A 23,626-nucleotide genomic window follows, 5' to 3' on the forward strand; every position below is an offset into this window, starting at 1 on the left:
AACGCAATCCTCTGTGTTTTACAGGTGTAGGTGTACCTACCATCTTGTGCTCTCCTCCGAGATGCTCCGAAGGTTGCCGAGTAGATTACAGCACCAAGCCCTGCCCCTCCTGTGATTGTGGAGCAACCCACAGAAGTAAGATCTCTATTAAAAACTTACTTAGTCTACTCTATATAAATAAATATTTAACAAAGGTCAGAACTTCAGATCTCATTCTCAGTTTTTATATAAACCTTCACCAAAAAATATTTTAAAAATTAATTGAACACTTGTGACGTACAGTCTATGGAAGTAATCTAAAAATGTGAGAAAAACAGAGATTCTGAAAATTATTACAAGAAATTTGGGAAATATACTGCTACTCAAATGTTAAAATAACAACGTGACATTTTGACATATTTTAACATATTCCCCAGTTTAATCAATCAAAAATATTAAATCAGATTTTAAATTGCCGTTAGAGAGATACATTTTATGTCAACTTGCTTATGTATGAATTACGATGGACTAACATTTCAATTAAGAAGTTATTTATTACTTTCTGAGGATTTATATTTGAAAAGTACCGATATAAAACGGATTGTTTGATCAAATGGAGATCACGAAAACTATGAAATTATAAACTGAGCGAATAATCCAACTATCAACGATGCTTATATACTTTATCAATTCTTTGAAATATACACTTAAATGAAATGAAAACTGTAAAGATAATATTCTAAAAATAACCCTCCACCCCTAAAAAACATGGCAAAGACTAAAATTTGTGGGAACGAAAAAATTCTCTTTAACAATAGATCATCATGATTATGGATAAAATTGGTTATGGATCAATCACTTTTTCACTAAAATCAAAGTAAAGGGCCTTATTAATTTTTCTTTTTTATCTTCAAATCCTAGAAGACAGGTGAAATTTCAGCATAAGATTTTTTTTTGCCCTTGTGGTAATTAAGAATTGTGTGATCCAAAAACACGAAAAGCACTAGTGTGATTTGTTAAGAATGTAAATCAATGGTTATTGAATCCACCAATAGCAAATACCTTGCCTTACAGGTGCTCCAACCATCCAATGCTCCCCACCGAAGTGTGATGCTGGTTGTAACATAGATTATTCCACCAAGCCTTGCCCAAGCTGCTCATGCCCAGGTGAATATGTTTCTTAAGTTCCCAAACCGTAAATGTTAGAGCATCCTATTGTTTTTGCTGTCCAATAATAGAAATCTTAAAGTATGTAACTATGGATGTAAAATTGTAATATTTTTGAATTTTTTGCTTAAAATAGTAAATAATTTTTTTTAATTGGAAAAAATGTGTGTGTTTTTTGTTAAAAAGATGTATAAAGCAAAAATCTTCTAATTTAAAGGTTTATAAGATTATTTGCTCAAAATCTTGCTGATAGCTTAACAAATGCATTTCTCATTTCCTGAATTAAAAAAGATGTTTTTCTTCAATCCAATCTTTACATATTGGGGGTCAACTGATAAATGAAGTTGAAATGACCTGTTGTTTTCGCATTTAGAAGCATTAAAACATCCATATATTACTTATAACTGAACAGCTGATTCTATACTTCAGAACTGATATTATTATACCATATTTGAATTAAAAATGTGCATTAGAGTCTAATTTGTGGCATTTTCCATAAACTAAATGCTGTCAAAATTAAGAATTTGAGAAAATCACATTTAAAGATGTAAAATAGCATTAAAACATGTATTATGCAAATATAAAAGTTGATATAACTTCCCAAAGTATAATGTTAGAAAAAAATTCAAATGTGGTTCTATTCAAATGTGTTTATTTCTGAGACTGTTCTGAAATAAAAAAATCAAATAAACAAATATTTAATATTTTTCCAAAATAAATAAATTAATTAAATAAATTTCCATCGTAGTCACCTATTTTAATTTTCGCAAATTAATACAAATCCTACAGAAATGGATGAGATATCGCTGGATAGGATGTCACTAGAATATTCAATTTTTTTAAAAAACATGCTTTTGTTATTTAAACTTACTTCCGTCAACTTAAGTGGAAGATATCGGAGACTCATTGAACAATCTGTATTGCTCAATGCTATACAGTTTTCTATACTTCCTCTGCCTACTTCAGAAATAAGCCAATTTTTATAATCATAAATATTATTCATGTTACCCTCTTTGCGTAATACCTCTAATACCGCCGAAGAAAAACACCATTTTTTTTATAGATCAAAAATTTAAATACTAAATAGGGCTTTATCAATGGGACAAAAATAGACTTCAATTACAGGTGATCAGTCAGATGGCTATGAGAAATCTGTTGTCAAACCATAAATCAACTTCATTCTAGCCAAATATTCCAAATGACCAAAAATAATTCCTACGGAAAATTGTCTTGTAATGATTATCAGACTCAGGCAAAATGCTTCATAGAGATTGATTAAGCTCTTCAAATGTTGTATTAAAACATGGGCAATTTTATGAAGCCCTACCAGGAACGAGTAAATTTAATAAAATTTGGTAATTTTGTTTTGGTTTAAAACAATTACCGAAAATGAGAAAGACAAAAATTCAAGATGATTACATTTTGACTTCAATATTGTATACTGGAAATATACTCACATTAATAAATTGTCTTTAATTTTTTATGTATACTCTTCACTGTGTATTTCACTTGAAAAACGCATCAAATAAGTTATTTTAGTTGAAAAATGATAGAGAAGTTGAGTCTATGACTGCTCTGCATGAGCTGACAACAAATTTAATACTAAAATGCTTCTACTTAAAGTGAAGTTTTAACTGAAAATTTGATGATGATAAATTGAAAACTGATATGCAATAGTTTGTAAAGCAAATGCTTATTTTTTTTAAATTAACATTTCATTTAAGATAAAACATCACTGCCATTTTTGAAGTTTAAAAATGGTATCAAATGTCATCCACTTAATCATATGACTTTATCAAAACGTTATATTAAACTACTAAAGTCATATTGACTTTAGTAGTTTCCATTCTTGTCAAGAAAATAAACTTTTTGCGGCCAAATTTGGTGCTTCGAACATAGCAAATACTTGTAATTTTGTTGTTCTTATAAACATAAAGGTGCAAATTCAAACAAATTATTAAAAATTATTATAATAGTAATAAGTTTTTTTCACAGCTTTACCATTCCAGAAGTCAGATAATAAAATTCATTCTTTCGTAAACCTTTGATTATTAGTAATAATTTCTTTCGTCTTTAGGTATTCCAACTATTCAGTGTTCTCCCCCCAAATGTGATCCTGGTTGCAATATTGACTATTCTACGAAACCCTGCCCCAGTTGCTCTTGTCAAGGTGAATATTTTCTTATCTCTCCTTTTGAGTATTTGAGATTTGTCGTGTGCCATAATAATATGAGTTAGAAAGATTGGAAAAGTGTTTTGGCAATGATTGTGACTAATTTTATTAAATTTCTAATTACTGAATCGACAGAACTTTCTTCCACTCTGTACTTAGAACTATAGTATTAAACGCTCACATAGGTAAAGAATTAAAAGAAGCCAAATTAGCAAATATACTTTAGGCATTTTAGAATTTTTGCTCTCATTTCAGGTATACGTTCGGTTATCAAATGCCCATAATTTTTATCAGATAATTTTTAACATATCAGATAGATAGGACGGATTGTCCCGGACAATTCTGATTTATCTTTCGTGTCCACACCTGTGCCCAGAACTTCAAAATATCTTGCTTTATGCCAGAGAATGGAGTCGGATAGGAATTTGATTGTTTTAAGAAAAATTTAAAATATTCGAAAAAGCCGATGTCAATTAGCTAAAGAAAGAGAATCGAATGTCTATACATTAAGTGCAACTTCGCGTCATTTTTAATGATGATTCCAATTTGGACAGCTAAAAGAGGAGAAAGTTTCCCATAAATGCTAAATTGTTATTCATAACTTTAGGTAACGGTTACGATTAGCCAGAACTAGAAGTTAAACCACTACTTAACTAAAAAGCAAATTCCGTTTCATTCTGTCCACAATTCTGTGAATCAATAAAAAAATGATAAAAAAGTTTTCTAAATAAATATATCTCATCAAAAAGGCATTTATCAAGAGAAAAAGATTATAAAGTAGATGAAACTTCTTATCCTGAAATTGAAAATCGAATCATGGTCGTTTTGATTTATTTTATTGTCATTTTCATTTAATGGTTTTTAATTTAAAAAAATGGTATCCTGTCTGCACTATGACATCTTAATGTTTTTCTCCCTTCTTAAACTATGTGCTAGTATTATGAAAGAAGTTCGTTGATAGAATGAGAATTTTTAAATATATTTTAAATCCCAAAAGCCTTACTCCTTCCCCACTCACCGTGCACAGATTTAAATATATAGTATGCTCTATACTAGCAAACTTCTCTGGCAGAATTTGAGATTTCCACTTTCTTTCACGAGGGTTAATTCTTGTCATTAGATCAATCATTCTTTAATTTACACACATATACATCGCTGTTGCCAGATGAATTTGACACATGATTTGTCCAACAATGAGGACGAGTCACTATCTCAGAATCTCATAGGTGCACCAAGAGAACAATTTTGTCGAAATAACCAAATGATAAGCTTGAGTTATTCACCTGACTTATAATCAGACAAAATGCAGATGCTAGCATTTTTTTTACATCTTAAACCACTTTTTGAAAGGCTTGAGTACACGATATGGGCATATGAAATGATTAATATAGTTTATACGGTCCGATCAAAATTATTCTCATCATCTTTGTATTAAAGATTAATTTTGAAAACTCGAGTACTAAGAATAAGTTACTTTTTCCAATATAATTCGGTAACGGTTCGCTTGTAGTTGTCTGTCATCGTGTAACAATTTCATATGAAGCAATTTTCTATGTTTCTTGATTTCTTAAATTAATGTTCCATTTCAAAATCATACCAAAACTATTCAGGAAAAACCTCATAATTTCGAATCATCGTAAGGTGACGAAGATGAGTCTGGAGTTATATTCTATATGTATTGAGTTACCAAACTGGTATAATCAGTGTTTATACAAACTAATATTAAATAAAAGGAAGAAAAATAAAATTCGATTTCTTTCAACCCCTAAAAAACACATTTTTAATGTTTACTATTACAATATTAATCTTTAATCTTTACAATATTAATCTAACATAGTAAAATTTTTTATATTTTCATGCTATCAATCGGACATGCATGATGAAAAATTCTTTCAAAAACGCTCTAAACCTCAGATCAAAGGATCTAGAACTACCAAATTTTGAAGTGCTTCCTTCAAGGTGTAGGTGTTCACCAAAAAAGAGGGTTTTTTTAAAATTTTAATGCAATTTTTAAAATTAATTTTTATATTTATTAAACTTTTAATTTGAATAGCTTTTAATTTTTAGCAGTATTTCGCATATTTACTACGAAACCCTATTAAGGGCAGAGCTGTAAAAGAATTTTTATGATTCATTAATTCATATTCATCGCTTCAAACTATAATTCAAATATTTAATATTCTACATCAAATACATCGTCTATGATACAACTTTTAAAAAGCATCATCAACTTTATCGTGTATTACGCTCACTATAATATGATTTGTAGATCCGGAAATCCATTCTGGAAATTTGTACATTTCATTTTGAATCATCGCGCAATCATTTCCTACGCATCTTATAAAAAGAATTCTCATTTTCTTTTAAGGTCCTCCCCTTGTTCAATGCTCCCCACCGAAATGCGATCCCGGCTGCATCATAAATTACGCGACGCAACCGTGTCCTAGCTGTGCTTGCCCAGGAACCGGAGGTGAGTGTTTTTTTCAAAATTTTATCTTTCAAGTACATCAAATCCAGAAAATTTTGCCCTACATGCTTTATTAAAGAATTAAAAATATAATTAAAGGATTCATCAAATGGCTTGAAATCAATATATACATATAAGCGGTCTACTACATGAATAGTAGTGAATGTAAATAAATGTTGCCTTTACAATGTCCTCAATCAACTATAATAATTATCTTAACAACCGACTTACTATCTTAACCGACACACATGTTTAACATCAGTGTCAAACACTTTAAATATTTTTTTTCTGATCATTCCAACAGCTATTCAGTGTTCCATGCCGAAATGTGACCCTGGATGTACCATCGATCAAAGTGCTCAACCTTGTCCCGTCTGCAAATGCGAAGGACGTAAGTATGCGCTCTCACTTCTGTTTATTTTTGCGTTTACTTTTAAGAATTACATGAAGTCGAGATTATTGGTTTAAATAGAATAAATAAGTAGACGCTTTTTGTTATTAACTTTTAAGGTAATTTTCTGCTTTTGTTCTTCGTACTGATAATAAATTCCATTGTTTAAATATTACCTTTCGCACACAATGGACTATTCCAATATGCACCAGTTCATTTGTTTTAATATTTATAAGACAGGAGTAAATATTATTATAAAATATCTAAACAACAACAGCTGTGTGATTTCTGCGAACAATTGGCATATCTGCTTTTGTGGTAAATAACCGATAACAAATCAGATAGCCATCTTAATTTCCTTTCTTATGAATAAAGCATAATTTGTATTTTAAATTTTTTTAATATTACAGGATGGTTATAATTAAAGTTCCACATTGAAATGGTCATAAAAAGAAAACGACTGAACCAAATGTTATTCAACTTGGTAATTGTTTAGAGGAGGTCATGGGAAATTCTTTTCCGCCAAAATAAAAAATAAATAAAATTAAAAAAAAAAACACCAGAGGAAAAATGGCATTGTATGCAATATTGTTAAGCAAAATAGGACATGGTTTAAAATGTGTTTAATCGTTTCTGAAACGTGTTACAAAGCATGTTCAATGTGGTTTCCACCATTTTCTGAAAGCATGTTAAATGGCATTACTGCATTTTCAACAGTAGGTCTTAGCATATCAGGAGGGAAGTTGCGCACATGTCGGGGTATCGCCTCTTTCGGTTCCGCCAAATTGTTTAAATTATCACCATTAACATTCCTTTTGAGATAACACACATTGAACATGCTCTGTAACACGTTTCAGAAACGATTCAACACATTTGATACCGATATCTTCATGTCCTATTTTACTTAACAACATTGCATACAACGACGTCATTTCACAACTGGTGGTGAGTTTTTGAACTTTTTATGGCAGAAATGAAATTTTAATGGCCTCTTTTAAACTATTACCAAGTTTGCTAACATTTGGTCCAGTAGTTTTCCTTTTATTCCCATTTCAAAGTGGAACTTTAATTATAACCACCCTGCATATTCTAGCGTTGCTCAATGGTATAAATAGTAATTGGTAAGGGAAAAAACAAAATTCTAAATTAAGAAAATTATTGAAAAGGTTCTGTGGTGAAAAAGTTTTCATTTTGATTTTGATTTTTTAATAACCTTTTTAAAGATTTAAACATATTTGGTTATTATATCATTTCCGTTTCTGTTGTTCAATGTAAGCTGTTTGTCTTATTGTTGTCGATTAAAAAAACGATCTTATTGTAGCTTATCTTTATATATTTACATTAGAAATTTAAAGTAATTCTATTATTTTATATTTTTCTTTAGAAATGAAGTTCAAATTTCTAAATAGATGACTTAATAATTGAATTTCGTGCAAAAGAAAGAGTGTTTGATATACTTTGCAAACTTTTTTTGCCTAATAATGTGCTTTGTGTTTCATATTAGTGAGGATGTAATGCAATCCAACATGATAATGTAATTCATTATTCTTATTTTTCCCGTAGCTTTATCACAAAAGTTGTACACATAAGATATTCAAGAAATTCATTTAAAAATAATAAACGATATGAATTTATTTATTTTCCTAAAAAGAAATAAGATTATTTTGCACTCGTTCTTGCTACACACATTAACATTGTAACCTTGTAGCGTTTTCTTGGTATCTATTGACTTTCCAAACAATAAATCGTTTTAGTATTACAATACAGATAATTGCTTAATATAACTGTCAACTAAAAATTTCGTACATTCATGAGGATATAATTAGCACTTTTACAAGAAAAAACAAAAGATACAAAAAAAAAATCAGATGCAAAACAAACAAAAGTTTTTCCCTTTACAGAAACTAATACATGTTTTAAGTTTTTATTTGTTCCTAGTTTAATTCGGTTTAACGATGAAAGTCTGATGAAAACCGCATTTCTTCGGATGAAGGGCTTAATTTTATGGCTTAACTATTTCACTTCCTTCCAGGTCCCCCTGCATTTCAGTGTGCTCCGGTTAAATGCGAAAGCCACTGTCAACAGGTATTAGGAAATGATGGCTGCCCGACTTGCCAGTGTCCCTTGTGCACGCCACCCAACTGTGGTCCAGGGTGCAGATTAGATACCAATGCAAGACCATGTCCAACCTGCATCTGTGACAGATTCCAGAGGAGATGTAAGCATACTTTTTTTGCGTGCTTCTATCGAGCATCAAATGCAATCTCTGAATCGAATTACTAATTAATTTAAATATGTTTAAAATGACAATGTATGTGAATAATTGGATGCTTTTGATTATATAAAAGCCATAGACAAATTGTAATTCATTTTAAGGATATTGTTTGACATTAGTGGCATCGCACAACATTGAAATTTTAATTGAACATTTATTCCCAAGGAAGATATCTCTTTCATTAGAATTTTTTTCCATTTCCTCCCTAAAAATGCTTGCTTTCATTATTGGTTATTGTAGTCTCTGAAAGTATCACATAAATTTCTTTAATATAAAAGAATATCATGACATTTCTTAAGCTAAACAACTTGTTTTAAAGGTTCACGTATATCCTTGCATTACGTATTTCCCATAAAATGTCAAAGAAATATCAATATTAATTTAAAGACTTGAATACAAAAAATGAATACACTGAAATGAAAAAGATTTAAATTGATTTTTTTTATTTTCAAATTTTAATATTAGTTTTAACTAAATGAAATTTTAGCTGTGTATCAGAATTTCATGTCTATTTTAACTGTTAGAATTTATGCAATTAAGTAATGCATAATTCGCATTTGCCTGGATTGTGATAAACAAATGATAAAAGGTATAAAAAGTATTAAAATATAGCAATTTTCATATAGAAATTTAATTTAGACAGATTAAATTGTAATGTTCCGTCTAGTTGCAGAATGAAAGTAATATACAGAAATTTGAATCTAAAATATTGTTTTATGTACGAAATGCTCTTATTTTTTAATACCCAATAACTTAAAAAATCTAAGAGCATTTAACATTAAATTCACAGTTTTCTCTAACATACCTTTAATTTGCTTCTAGTGATAGTTGTTTAAACAGAGTTTCAGCTGCCAAAAATATATCAATAATTTACTTAGAATAATTCTTATAATGATATTTTAAAGCCGTGAAATTAAATCAGGCTTACTTAAAAGTTATGTTTTCCTGCCCTATGAAAGGAAAAATGGCCTTCAAATTTTATTCTCTTTCACACGAAGCAAATTAATTTGTTTTTGATATTCTACAATAATTACTTTTAGTCATTTGTAATAGTTATCTGCCTGCAAAATAAGATTCATGAGCTGCAAATTTATATCATGTGTAAACTTACAAATTTCTGCGGCAGTTAACCGCATAACAGAATCATTACATTTTAATGGTTTTTTTAAGGAAGAATAAAAGCTTTTTTTTTTAAACAAGAAGCGAGTAAACTGCGATAGAAAATCTTTCATTTGGCGTCATTTAAATGCATACTCCCTTTCTCTCTCTCTCTCTTCAGATTCCATGCAACTCAATGCGTTCAGTGATCCTTTCTGCTCCCGACTTAAGTGCGGCCCCGGTTGCCAGAGAGCCCTCACCTCTGCCTCGCCCTCAGAACGTTGCCCCATGTGCATTTGCAGAGGAAGATCAGGTAAATATTCATATAATTCTCTTTTACAATTAATTTTCTCTTTTACAATTTTTCTCTTTTACAATTAATTAATCTCGCTTTACTGATCAAAATATATATTTACAAGTAATATTTAAACCAGTTCAATGTTAAGCGCCCTCTTCTGGTTGATCTTGCTATTTCAAGCACGCTCATCTTAAGCCAAGATTTAAATGTAATATTTTAGACCACCATCGATCGATGAACTGTTCTTTCGAACACCGTAAACCAACAGCGTGCTTAATGTACTAATGCACTTTCATGGAATTGCTACTCATGCAAATGAAGGCCTAACGAGTTACAGATAACAAGATAACACTCGTTTGGACCTTGAACCCGACCAAGTACGGACCTTTTCTCATCTGGTTCCAGATTCCAGATTCAAAAAATTCTCAGGCTCAAAAAAAAAAAAAAAAATGCTTACATTGGAGATATCATGCATTATGCAGCAGTCTAGATTCTTTTATTTCTCGATATTCTACAAAATTAGCAACAAATAGTAAAGGTAATTGGCTCAAGAGATTTTAATTATAATAATTCATGAATGTGGCAGCGCCATTTTATGTTCTTTGAACAGAAAACAAAAAGTGATGGAAATCAATATGGGTTTACGGACCTCAGAAGTGCAATGTTTGAGAAGAAGAAATATTTTATTATGTTTTGAAAGTTTATTCAGCGCTAGAATCTTCAACACGACAAATTTGTTATTATGTATTTATGTATTTTAGTTTCAATGGCGTTCGGCTATATTTATCATTTAGCCCTATATTTTTTGTCTTTATTATTTTTTAAGTAGATATTTTATTTTTTTCCTACTCATTTTGAATATTACTCTAAATAAACATTTGATTGCTTTGGTTTAAACTTACGAAACCAGTACCGTATATTTATATTCTAATTAACTATCATTTCGGAGGATGAAAAGAAAGGTGTGCGATGTATGATGTTATATAATCGTTATCAATATTTATTAATTCAGAAAAAAAAGACAATTCTATAAAGAAAGAATATTTTAGAAAAAGGCAGATCCTTGAAGTTTAGACATATCAATTTGAAATTATTCATTGCGAAATCAGTGAGCAGTAGTTATCGGCTTATAATTGAGAATAGAAATACCGATATTTCGTTCGTATATCCAACCAACTTAAATGATCTCTCCTAAGTTTTCTCGTTTACTCCCTATGGCAGATGTTATTCTCCCTTCTTCAGAATAAAAATTGTGCACTTTGGCCAGGCAGTTTTATTTCCAAAAGAACGTTTTGTGCTTGGTAATTTAGTGAAGAAAACCAATTATTCATTTTGGGCGCCTTCTCTTATTAGAGATTGTAACCGAAATTTCACACACAATTATAATTTTGGCTTTAAGATAACATACCAGAATTCGTTTACCTAAATGGTTGTATTCTTAAGTTATTGTCTCTTCTTGCCTGAGAATATATAGACCGATAGATGTGCAACTCATTGACATTGTTGTGTCAGAATCTGATTTGATCCACTTTAGATGCTAAAATTGTACGTTAAATTATTTATTTAGCTCCTCACGTATCGTAGGTATTGAATTCACTTGTCAGGGGGTAGATGAACAAACGTTCTGAGAAAAGATTTTGTTCAAAACTTTATAAATCAGCAAATTTGATTTAAAAACCACATCAAAGTTTGTTCTATTGTATTTTCAGACAAAGAGACAGGCATAATCCAAAAAGTGTGCCTTTCAGACTGAAACGTGGAAATTCCCCAGAATCTTGTGATAGAATTTTTTAACGTTTACGATATTTTCTCTTAATCAAAAAAAGAATTTGCGTTATTTAAAATAAATTATATATTTCCTATTAATTGCATCTTTACTCATAATAATATAATTGATAATAAACTTGAATGGAAGACTTTTTCGTTTCATGCACGAGTGTTGTACTGTATAAGTTATCTCTGACTTGTTTTTCAGGCGAGCGTCAGATGTGCATTCCTATGCAATGCGAGCTTCCCTGTCGATTCGAGAGATTCAGCGAGCATGGATGTCCATCATGCATTTGCAATCCCATTCCTTGCCCCGAAATAGACTGTCAGCCGGGGTACGCTCCACGGAAATCAGAATGGGAGAGGTGCCCGAGATGTCAACCCATTGAAGCGCAAGGTGAGATTTCGTGTTATTATTAAAAATTGCATATCTTGCATCAATTCGGTTCGGTGATCTTATATAACTCTATTATGAATGCCATGCACAAACGTGAAACTTAAAACGTACGTTTTAATTATCAGAGCATTCATAGTTCTCAATTTAGCATGGTGGTAAGAGTGTTTCTGTGTATTAATATATGGTACAGAAAAATTACTATCTGTATTACTTATTTTCTGTTTTCCGCTCTTTTACAGCACAAACAAGCATGCCTCTTTTTTAGACTAAGTAACTGAGCCACGGTTTTCATGAAGAAATAATATCATGATATCATCACTATCTGATGATATCATGAAACTTTTAAAATTCGGTACAGGAATGCATTTTTTTTTATTGCTTCAAAAAATTTGCGAAAATTTTACTTGCGTTAATATTTATAATATCCCAAAAGTAAATTCCTTTGGACATTTAAAAAATATAGAAAATACAGTTGGAAAGCTCTTCATTTTTTTACATAGATACATGCCTTATTCTACATTTAAACGTTATTACTATCTGCGTTGAGACACTTATAGCATCGCCGCACTATAATTTTGGATCTCCGTATTGCAGAAGAATGACGTCTGTAAAATAAACAGGTGGTAATAGCTTCTTTCGCAGCATGATCATTCTGGAACTTTTTGATAGAAAGGAAACCATTAAAATTATAGAACTATGCGAAAATTAGGAGGTATGAGGTCTAAGTTGTAAGGTGTATGGCGTAATATTGCCAGAGAAAATCTGTAATGTGTCATTGCATTGAAATCGTCTTGCGGAGATGATAATAAATCTTGATCTTCTTGAGCATTACATTTGAAATCTACTAAACAACATCTGCTTTTCTGTCTTTCCTAAAAATGATGTATCTATGTATGATGATTCGAGCTAATCGGTGCATACGCTCACTTTTCTGATGGCAACACGGTCGTAAATTGTTAATATAGAAGTTACTTTCTGAATAAAACATGTAAATTTAATTTCTAGAGCAAAAATTTTTAAAGAAAGGTCAACATTATCTATTTTTTAAAACTGAACTAAATGTGCGTTTTTTCATTTATAATTTTCACATCTTTCTCTAAACTTTATTATCTCTCATTCATTGATTTGAAATAATTTAGACAATTTATTCTTTATAGATCCACCCCTTATTCAATGCTCCCCACCTAAATGCGATCCAGGATGCACTCTCGACTATTCCACCAAACCTTGTCCAAGCTGTTCATGCCAAGGTAAAATTTCAAAAACTTTGAATAATATTATAAAATTAAAACACGAAAAATGTATAAATATAGCACCCTACACTCCGTGCTGAAATAAGAGCATAAAATCAAGAACCGGAAATATCACTAAAAATTGTATTAATACAAAGTATAGATAATCCTGACCTTCACTGTGCCTCATTTTTAATTCTTAAAAAGTGTCTGATATAATCAATTAATCATCAATTAGCCCATATAATTAAACAAAATTACATTACATTATAACAGTTACAAATATACATCGATATATTATTACATATCAATGCGTTGTTCAAGCGTGGTTCTTGTACTCAGTAGAAAGTTGTTTATATACTATTTATAATCCCATTTCTTGACCTGTCTGAATTTTTTTGACACAACTTTGTGATTTTTTAAGACATTTTGGGCTGGACTGGTAAAAATCGTTCTGTTTATAATGCCATTATACTTACTTTTTTTTTTTTTACTCTAATAGAATAGAATATCAAAGCTCTGAAATTTGAAATTTCATTCAAAACGAAATGAAAAATGCAATGGGAATGAAATTACAAACGTAGAATAAATTCGGTGGAGCTATTGAATTCATTCGTTTATGAAATCGTTTATGAAAATCTAAAATATTGGAGTAAATAAACGTTTGTTTATTACACGTTTATATCACCATTTCATGTTTTGTTTTTTCGTCAAAAAATTCACCTAAAATATCTACCCTCGATAATAATCTTTAATCTTTATTCAAATTCAACTTTAATCAATCCTTTAATCTTCATTCAGCTAATAACTATCTATATCGAAGCCCAACAACCTCGACACTTCTTTCTTCTCCAAAATCATACATTAATTTTTTTTCATTCTAAATTAAATTTCTTGGTTCACATCTTGCGCGATAACTTTGTTTTTCGATTGTAAATGTATCTCTGAAAAGGCATGAACTTATGAAAGCACTCAATTCCGTCAATTTAGGAAAGAGATCTGTTTATGATATCTACATCTATTATTTATAACACTAACATATAAGTATAATGGCTTGAAATCCATGAAAAAGTGAAAAATCATTATGTTTGATAAAACTATATATTAATTTACAAATTTACATCAGTTTATTAATACATCAGTTTTATCATCGTTCATTTCTTCATTGAAAATGCACTTTATTCATTACGAAATGTTATAAAATGAGACAAAAACAACAGCATCACTTCGAACCTCTTTCGTGTGCAGGAGATACGATTCTCGCATCCTGCGGCGGATGTCGTTGAAAGCGATGTGACGTCGCGTATCCGCTCATGAGTGGATCTTCCTTCATTGTTGTTTGACGTGAGGCGAAGTTCTTTTCAAGCGAAAATAAACGTCCGATAGATAAACGTTTTAATGTAGCCATTTTCTGAACGGGAACTGAATCGCACGAGAGATTTATAGAAATGTTTTTTCCCAGATTTATATTCCACCATCGCGTTGCAATCAAAACCAGAAACTATTAAACCGTGCAGAAGCTATTTAATAAGAAAAAGATGAATTCATTTCAAATACTATATTTCACATTTTACCACAGATTTATTAAGAATTTCCGCACTGAAGACAATTGCTTCTTATAGCATATTATCTACCAATTCTAATACTTTATTTTTCATCAAGTTGTCAAAGAAATGGAAAGACAATTGGTGGTTTTTTGCGCAAAATTTTTCATAACTATAGAAATATATTCATTTGTAGATAGTAGTGGAATTTAATTATTTTTCTTTTACTATTTTTTTCTCTATGGAATATATCTTAGTTTTCGGTATGGGCATACCTGCATAGCTAGGAAATAGAGGATCAAAAATAAATTTTAGATATATTTCTTTAAATATAAACAAAATAGCTCTAAAACTAATTGAATTTTACATTTCACTGAGTGATAGGAACATAAATAATAGATAACTTTCAAATATCTACTCCTGTTTTTAGTTTGTTCTACAAATAATAACTCCCATTACTGCAAACATTATAAGAAACATTTCCATCTCCATCCGCAGTATTTCAGTTCACTACTGAGTCAGTTCTTGCGTGCCCTTCATAGGGACATGCAAAGAAGAGTTAAGATACTATGCCGAAATCTATAATGTCACAAATTTCAATATTGTAGACTTCCTCTGTCTTATGCAATAATGTTCACGCAATGTGAATCATTTTATTCACGTGAGTTTTCTGTCAAATTGCAGAGTATAGAGTCATAGAAGTTGCCAAATTTACTCGAATTAAAAGGTTCCACCTCCTTATTAAAAGAGATACAACTACTTATTTTGTAAAGTTAATCATTTTTATTGTATTTAAAGATCCAATGTTTCCTGTAGCCATACATTAAAAAAAAATTCAAAATTAATACAAATAAAAATTTATATTTGTTACAAAGTAAAACTTTTGATTTATTATTTTTAAAATTAGCAGCTCGCCAATTATTAATAGAATTTCTTTCATTAATATGCGAGAGAAAAAACTAAATGACGTGAAATAAATAGATATTCATCTATTAATAATACCATATATAATCTAAAATAAATAATGACATATAAGTGTAATTTAGAATATAATAAATTCAACAGTTTCATTGATCATATTTTCATAATTACTTTCTGTTATCTTATAATTCGCTCTATTTCATTTTTAATCATTTTTTTAATTTCATATTTTGCTTCTGATGTTCAACTTTAAGAATAATGGAATAAAATAAAATGATTCTAACAATTTATAAGTAGAAAACATGAAAAATAATACGGCCTTTTTTTAGAATAAAGTTTATAAGTGCTAGTGAAGATATGATTAATTATTGAAAAAAAATTATGTAGAAAAATAAAAACATGACAATGACGTAAAACTTAAGTAGATTCTCAAAATCACTATATAAAAATATATGACTTGAAAGTCATATGGTCAAAAGAGAAATTAGTTGGAAAGTTACTTCTAGGATCAAACGAGAGACTAATTTTAGTTTGTAATTTGTTTATAAATTTTGAGGTTTTTGAACTTTACCATGGGAAAAGAAATATAAAACATTGACAGAACTCATTGCAGAACAGATAGTGCCATGCTTCTTTCATTTCCTACCATAGTTCTGAATATTCAGGAAATCCGCAGTTAAGTGGAATTCGATCATAAATTTCAGATCGAATTCCACTTAACTGCGGATTAACCGTTATTATCATGTTATCAAAATAAAGATTGAATTATATTAAATTTGTTTACTATATAATTAAAAATTTATTTTTAATTTAAATCATTTAGTACATGGAAATTTAACAATTCATTGTTATTGCAATTTTTTTGTTAGCCTTTTTCTTATAAACTTTAAATATGTCTCGAGAGATCTCTGAACTTGATTGTTTAACTTTTTTTACAATGCGTTAATTTTATTTTACTATTATATTTCTTAAATCAAGAAATGTAACAAGAAAAGAGGCCCATAGGGAATAAAGGACATTTTTACATACCCCTTGTCATATTTAGTGTAATAAAATAAAATATAATTATTCAGTGTTTGCACCACCCTCTCCTAATAGTTGCATCTTGTACACTTGTACCTTCCTCGTCCCTGCCCCAGCTTGAGACAAATATTTTATAATTTCATTAATTTCATTTTAGAAATAAAAAAATGCATGGGACTTTTATGAAAATCTCTATACTATTAAAGCGACAAAATGATTTCATGCATTCAAAATTTTAGCACTAAATTCTGGAGAGCTATAAAAATGTTTTGTAGTTGTCAGATGTGCTTCTGAATTTTTAAATATTTTTAACCAATGTTTTAAAAATATAATCTATAATTACAATTAGCAAATACAAAAGAAAGAATCTTTTCTAAAAAGTAAAGTTACAAATAAAAAAAATCATTTTGTAAACAAGTTCTAAAAAAATAGAATGAAAAAAATATTATAAAGACGAACTTATATCGAGAAAACATTAAATTCATGACAGTGAATATTATTAATCTCATTAAGTCATTAATCCATATTTAGCTCTTTTATTCTTGATATATGTTTTCTCATAATTTCTGAGATACGTTTTCATTGATATCAGAACAGCATATATGTTTAAGTGAAGACTACTATCACGTTATAGTATCAGGACGAACATATATTTTAAAAGTTTTATTTTTGGATAAGGCGGGGAATTAAGACGAAATCTGAAATAGTGTGGAAGTTAGTTGAGAAAGTTAGACAGCTTTAAAGTGTTTCTGTAAGTTTTGTTAAAATTTTTTAAAGCTTTCCATTTATTTCTTCCATACATGAATAAATTCAAAAGATAAAATAGTCTGGGTTTGAACCGATATAATGAAGTAATAAATATTTGGCCCGTGTAAGTAAGAGAAATCTTTTAAATGGCGATCGAATTAGATGTATGAAATAGTATCATTACCAAGAATGCAGCAGAAAAGTGTATTTGAACGGTTCCCTCAAATGACAGATCAACAAAAGAACTGAGAAAATGAACGCTCAGAAAACATTTCCGCTATTTTTCAACTCATCTAGTTGTAAGACAACATTATAATTTTTTCCTTAGAAATTCAGACAGCAATTTTGAAAACTGTTCAGCACTGTAATTTTAGATTTGCGGTGAGCGAAATGTGTTCTGGGCTAGTATACAATTACGCCAAGGTATTGCTAGTGGCAACTCCCTTTCAGGCAACATTTTTTTAATAAAATTTTTAAAATCGCTGACATTGATTAACCTAAAGCAAACTATTCTATATTATTTAAATAATTAAGCTTAATTACATATATTTATAATAATTTTAGATTGCTTCTCTCTATAAAAATTAAAGACTTTTGTCTTTATTCTGAAAATTGCGGGAATTCTTGAAATAATTTATTCAAATTTTACTGAAAATTTATGCATGATTCATCCATTTATTGTTATGAATCTGCACAATGTTTGAATACATTTTTTCTAAATTATATTTGACAAATACACATTTTTCCTGTCGAACTAATAGCATTTTTTTTTTTTTTTTTTTTTTTTGCTATTCACTTCTTATTTTCTATTCACTTAAGAAAAATATATCATTTATAAATAGCTTTCTAACACTATATTAGGAACGTAAAGAAATCAGCAATTAAGAAAATTGAGATTTTAAGTTGCTAACTTTTTTTGATGTTAGCAGAATGTCATATTTGTTTTAATGTTTCTGTTCTCAGTCTTTTAATTACAATAATTCTTATTAATGAATCATTTGTTTCTAAAATACTCCAGTTGAGTGCTTTAAATATTACAATTATTCTTAACTTAGCTAAGTATCTTGATACAAAATTGACTTTCACAACAGCTGTCAACTATGACTATGAGCCTCTGTCTATTAAAAAATGTGGCAATACTCTAGCAACAAAATCAGCCAACTATTTTAACTTCATACAAAATGGGAATAATGTTCCTTTCAAGCAATGTTCTCAAACACGGATGCTTAAAAAATACGTTGCCCTAGAAGCATAGACAATAAATCTATTTTTTCAGTTAGCAGTTATCAATTTAACAAAAAAAAAAGAGATTTTAATGAAATTAATACCAATTTAGATGAAAAGAATCTGAGAGCATTTATTCACTCATTACTATCTGTAATATATATTCCATCAAATGAATCGAAATCTGTTCTAAAATATTACAAAAAATGCTTGATAATGAAATATCTACTTATGATTTAATTATTTAGTGTAAAACTATATCTTTTAATTTGGATGGAAATTACAGGGTGCTGCAGAAAAACCCGGACAAACAAATTTTAATATAAATTGATTAAAAATTAATAAATTAACAAAATATAGCAAATAATAATAAGAGTAGACTTTTACTGATAAATAAATTTAATTGCTTTCAAAGTGGACGGCTTTTGCAGTGATGCAGAGGCGCAAATGCTTATTGAAATTTTCAGACACGTCTTCTTTTTTTAATCTATCCCATTCCAGCAGAAGCCACTGCTTTAGAGAGTCCAAAATTTTATGTCGTTTAGTGCAATCCCTAGACTCTAAAATGGACCACACACTTTTATCATGGGATTGAAATACGGCGAGTATTGTGCCCATTCTCCAAATGATATCACGTCCGGAAAATGTTCCTTCCACCACTGTGTTTTTAGCCTTGTGAGCTGATGCAGAATCTTGTTCTAACTCCCACTTTACATTGCCGAAGTGCGTTTTGGCCCACGGAAACACAACAGCTTCTAGAGTGCCCCAATGGTACAGTTTTTGATTTATTATAACACCCTCGTCCACAAAAACCAGATATATTTTGCCGCTTTCTCAAATTCTGCCCCAAACGGTGAACGACTTTGGATGTTGGCGATATTTAACAATTGCTGAAGTGCTTGGAGCGTCTACAGACTAGATCCTATAGTTCTAAGAATTATGAGCTTTTGGACGGTATAGAGCTTTTCTTTAGTGAAAAGGAATCTCTCTCAGCGCTGACTTGCGGCCCATTTCAAAAGTTTTCGGCGTCATTGAAGCCGCACGAGTTTGTTTTCTTCAGTGAGGAGCTGCACTTTCTGGACCTTGTAAGGCTTCAGTCCAAGCTCTGATTTTCTATTCGTTGCTCTGATCGGTCCCTTATTTCCAGTTCACGGGCGATCTTATTTATGGAAACCTTCGAATTTCATTGAACTCGCTTTTTGATAACCTACGGTTACTGAAAGTATTCACCATACGTTTTAGTTCACTTCCTGGACTTTGACCATCACTGCCAAGCTCTTTGAAACGGCAGATTGCATCAGACACTGTGTGCCGAGGCATATTAAGCAAACGAACGACTTCATACTGTTCTTTTCAAACTTTAAAATAGCATATCTTTTGCTTGGCATTATAAAAAGGCCAAAATCAGTACATAAACTAAAAGATACACTATAAAATATGTCATAATTGAAGTAGTAGACAAAAATAAATGATTAAAAGTTAACAAGAAATTAATTTACTTTTATTCTATGATGTAATAACTTTGTCCGAGTTTTTGTGCCGCACCCTGTAAGTTCTTTAACTACAAGCCTGTTTGAAAAAATATTCTTGAATTTGTTTTTTACTATAGTTTTGTTTCATTTATATGACTTTTTGTACGTAGTTTGCGATATTCCTCTCATAATTAGTAAAATATTTGTTTGAAATTGCAACATGCTTCAAAAAAAGAAAAACCTACCACGGAGGTTTGATTTATCTCATCCACATCCATTTGCCTCGTCCACAAAAAAGGATATAAAAAAAACTGCCTTGTAAAAATTTGCAATCACTCAACAAACGAATCATCATTATAATCAAAGGTCTTTTTGACTTGAAAACTATCTTAATAACCATTTTGTTTCATCTTGAGTCACGATGTTACTAGATGGTCCTTGTACCTTTTATAAATCTGGATGGAAATATTTTAAGACAGATCCACCTTGACCAATATATAAACAATAGTTTTCCTCCTCTTACAAGAAGTGCATAAAAGAAGTTTTTAATTTATTTCTAAACCATCATTTTTTTAATGCTCTGCTTTTCAATGTTTTGTTAAATAGTTCCGCATCCCTAAACGAAAAGCTGTTCTAATTGGCGCCATTATTTAATTCTTTACATATTGCAGCGAATTAATTCAATTCTTAGTACTAACTTATCGTCATCTCTCATATTATGCATCTTAGAAAATTATTGCATTTTATTTTCAACACATTTACAGACATTTTATGGGCTTTATTTAAAAATGTTTCACTATCAATAATATCTATTTTTCTCATAAATTCTGAATACTTTTATCTCAAGTTCCTCCTAATCTTCTTTAACATTTCTTAAAATGCAGTTTAATTAAACTTAAAATTTCAAAAATCGATTGTTAGCTGTTTTAAGTTTATGTCTTTATCTAACGAGAAATTTATATAAAGAAACTAAAACAAGAAGTGAATTGTAAACGGATTAAACTTTTAATCTAGTCTCAGTAGTCTAATCGTGTATTGAATTACCTTATTTTTTAACTTATTAATGCAAAAATATATGGTATTATATGGTATAAAAAGTGACTTCAAATCCATCCATAAACATGCCAAAAAAATCTACGGATTCTTGGTTAAAACAATATAACAAAATGTTCTCAAAATAGTATATGCTATCTAGTTAAAAAGGAGAAAAACCGTTAAAATAAGCATCATAAAATACTTCTTTAGAGTAGCAAAATTCCTTTGGCTAGTAGAAAAGCACTCTATACAAAATACATAAAACAAAATCGTAATACAAATTTATTTCGTCTGAATAATAATCGTATAAAAGTTTTATATAAAATTCTTATATTAAAATCCTTATTAATTGCATACTTTTTATCTTCTAGAAATTTGATTTAAACCTAACCCATTAGTCGCCACGATTCCCATTTTGGATTTGGTAATTTTACGTACACTACTCGAAGCCCAAAACATATTCGCTACACCTGATAACTAATTTCATTCTATATATACCAGTTAATACTGTGAGTGTCTGAGAGTGTGTATTCTGCACTTCGTTTCTAAACAACAAGCAAACCATTTTGAAATTCGTCTGTAAGTTGAACGGAACAGAACTGTCACATTTGAAACATTATATTTTTGATTTTGTTTTTATAGTATAATAAAATACCGTAATTAAATATGTAATTTAAAGGTTATAGTAACGATTTGTTGCTTACTCAGTCTTTTGTGAAATGATTTCATTAAACTAATATTTTTATCAAAATTGTCCATAATTTCAAAACAAATATAATTTGAAATTAATTATACTATTGCAAAACTTTTTGTCCATATATATAACTTATTCGGCTTAATATTTCAAATAATTTGGCAGTCAATGGGGTAATTAATACTTGTGGTAAATAGCATGATAAATAATAATCCTTCTCTTTGCTCTACGATGAATCCTAATCCTCTTTATTTTTTTTAGGTACGTGAAATTCAAGAAAATCTTCCGAAGAAGCCTTTTCATTCTAATTCATCCATCTGTTGCTAAAAGTGAACGATGAAATCCTTCGAATGCTCCAGGCACTCTCACCTCCTTGTTCTGGTGCAAAGAAAAAACAAAACCACGATGAACTTTCTTTCTTATAGACTCTTACATTCAACATCTATGTCTTTCGATCTTCAACCATTTCTGATGTATCACAGTCATCAACCTGAAATGTTTCTCTATGCTTTATGCAGATCTCTATTCTCCTTGAAAGAGCTTTTCAATAAATTTTATGTCTTAAGAAAATAGTCTTTATTTTATCCTTTTTCTACGCTTAAAGGAAAATATTTTTACTTCTTTCAATGAAAATTTTCAGTTTTTCCATTTCTGTTTTGTTTGAAGTTTATCTATTTATACGTTCTCTTAAATGAGACATGGTAAACAAAAGTATATTGTTAATATTGAAAATTTCGTTTTCAAAATCTTGATGAATGTATATGTTTTAAATGTCTTTAGAGTCCTCCTTTTAAATAATTCTGGAGATCTTTATCTACTTTTATTTATTTTTTCTGTTCACTTTAATTTAGCTGAATAAAAAATTTTCTCCATATGTCAGGAGATACAAGTACATTCCTAATGATTTGTATCTTAGTTTCATGAGACTTATTTCCTACATAATAGGAATTTTTTTTCAGGGAATTTCGTCTTAAAAAAGAAGATATCAATAATCACCATTACTCTTTACCATACGTTAGGAGTATTATCTTTTTTGAAAGAAAATGCAAGAAAGAATAAAGAACATTCCCAAAGTTGTACGGTTATTTTTACCAAATTTAAAGAAATACGATGTTCAAACTCAACATGAGAAGGCGAGATAACAAAACACATAAGGTTCAAAGATTGTAGATGTTTTAATGATTAATAACGTTAGAAGGGAAATTATATTTACACGTGCATACCCCCCAAAAAATAATAAATGGAAGAGAAAGTTTCAGAAAACCCATTATCAATTTTCCAATAACACATATACCCGCAGATGCTTCCATTGATGATTTTCACTGAGCTGATATAAGCGAATTAACTCGTATTCGTTTATTACCTTATTCAGATAAATTAATAACATTTTTTAAACATTTCTTCTTTATGTTGTGATAAGGAAAAGTCTTTCATATATGATGAGTTATTAAATCTCTATTTAGATGTTGTGAAGACAAAAATAATATGTGACTTCTCAAATAATATTTTATCTATTCTCGATACTTTTATGTATATTCCAATAAAATGTCTTCACTGTTTAACATTTGCTATGTAATCAACATGCATAGAGGTTATCAAATTTTAGTCTTTGATTTTGAGGAGTTTAGTTATATCAATGTCCTATTTTGAAGCAACATGCCTATTTGGGAACGGACCATGTCATTTTCATTCGCCGTCAGATAACTAGGACGACAGCTGAGC

General features: G+C 29.7%; 1 protein-coding gene across 2 annotated transcripts in view; it reads left to right on the plus strand.

Annotated features, from left to right (window-relative positions):
• LOC129962608 (kielin/chordin-like protein) overlaps positions 1-22,474 on the plus strand; it is a 70,311-nt gene extending 47,837 nt beyond the window's left edge. For both annotated transcript variants that reach the window (XM_056076430.1, XM_056076429.1), the window contains 10 exons: positions 25-135; positions 1,054-1,146; positions 3,224-3,316; positions 5,688-5,789; positions 6,091-6,177; positions 8,210-8,395; positions 9,732-9,863; positions 11,824-12,012; positions 13,170-13,262; positions 22,166-22,474. In XM_056076430.1, the coding sequence (XP_055932405.1) occupies positions 25-135; positions 1,054-1,146; positions 3,224-3,316; positions 5,688-5,789; positions 6,091-6,177; positions 8,210-8,395; positions 9,732-9,863; positions 11,824-12,012; positions 13,170-13,262; positions 22,166-22,173 (1,094 nt within the window). In that variant the 3' untranslated portion in view covers positions 22,174-22,474. The remainder of the gene's footprint in view (positions 1-24; positions 136-1,053; positions 1,147-3,223; positions 3,317-5,687; positions 5,790-6,090; positions 6,178-8,209; positions 8,396-9,731; positions 9,864-11,823; positions 12,013-13,169; positions 13,263-22,165) is intronic.
• The last annotated feature ends 1,152 nt before the right edge of the window (positions 22,475-23,626 follow it).

The sequence above is a fragment of the Argiope bruennichi genome, chromosome 3 (genome assembly GCF_947563725.1).
Source record: "Argiope bruennichi chromosome 3, qqArgBrue1.1, whole genome shotgun sequence".
Classification (NCBI taxonomy): domain Eukaryota; kingdom Metazoa; phylum Arthropoda; class Arachnida; order Araneae; family Araneidae; genus Argiope; species Argiope bruennichi.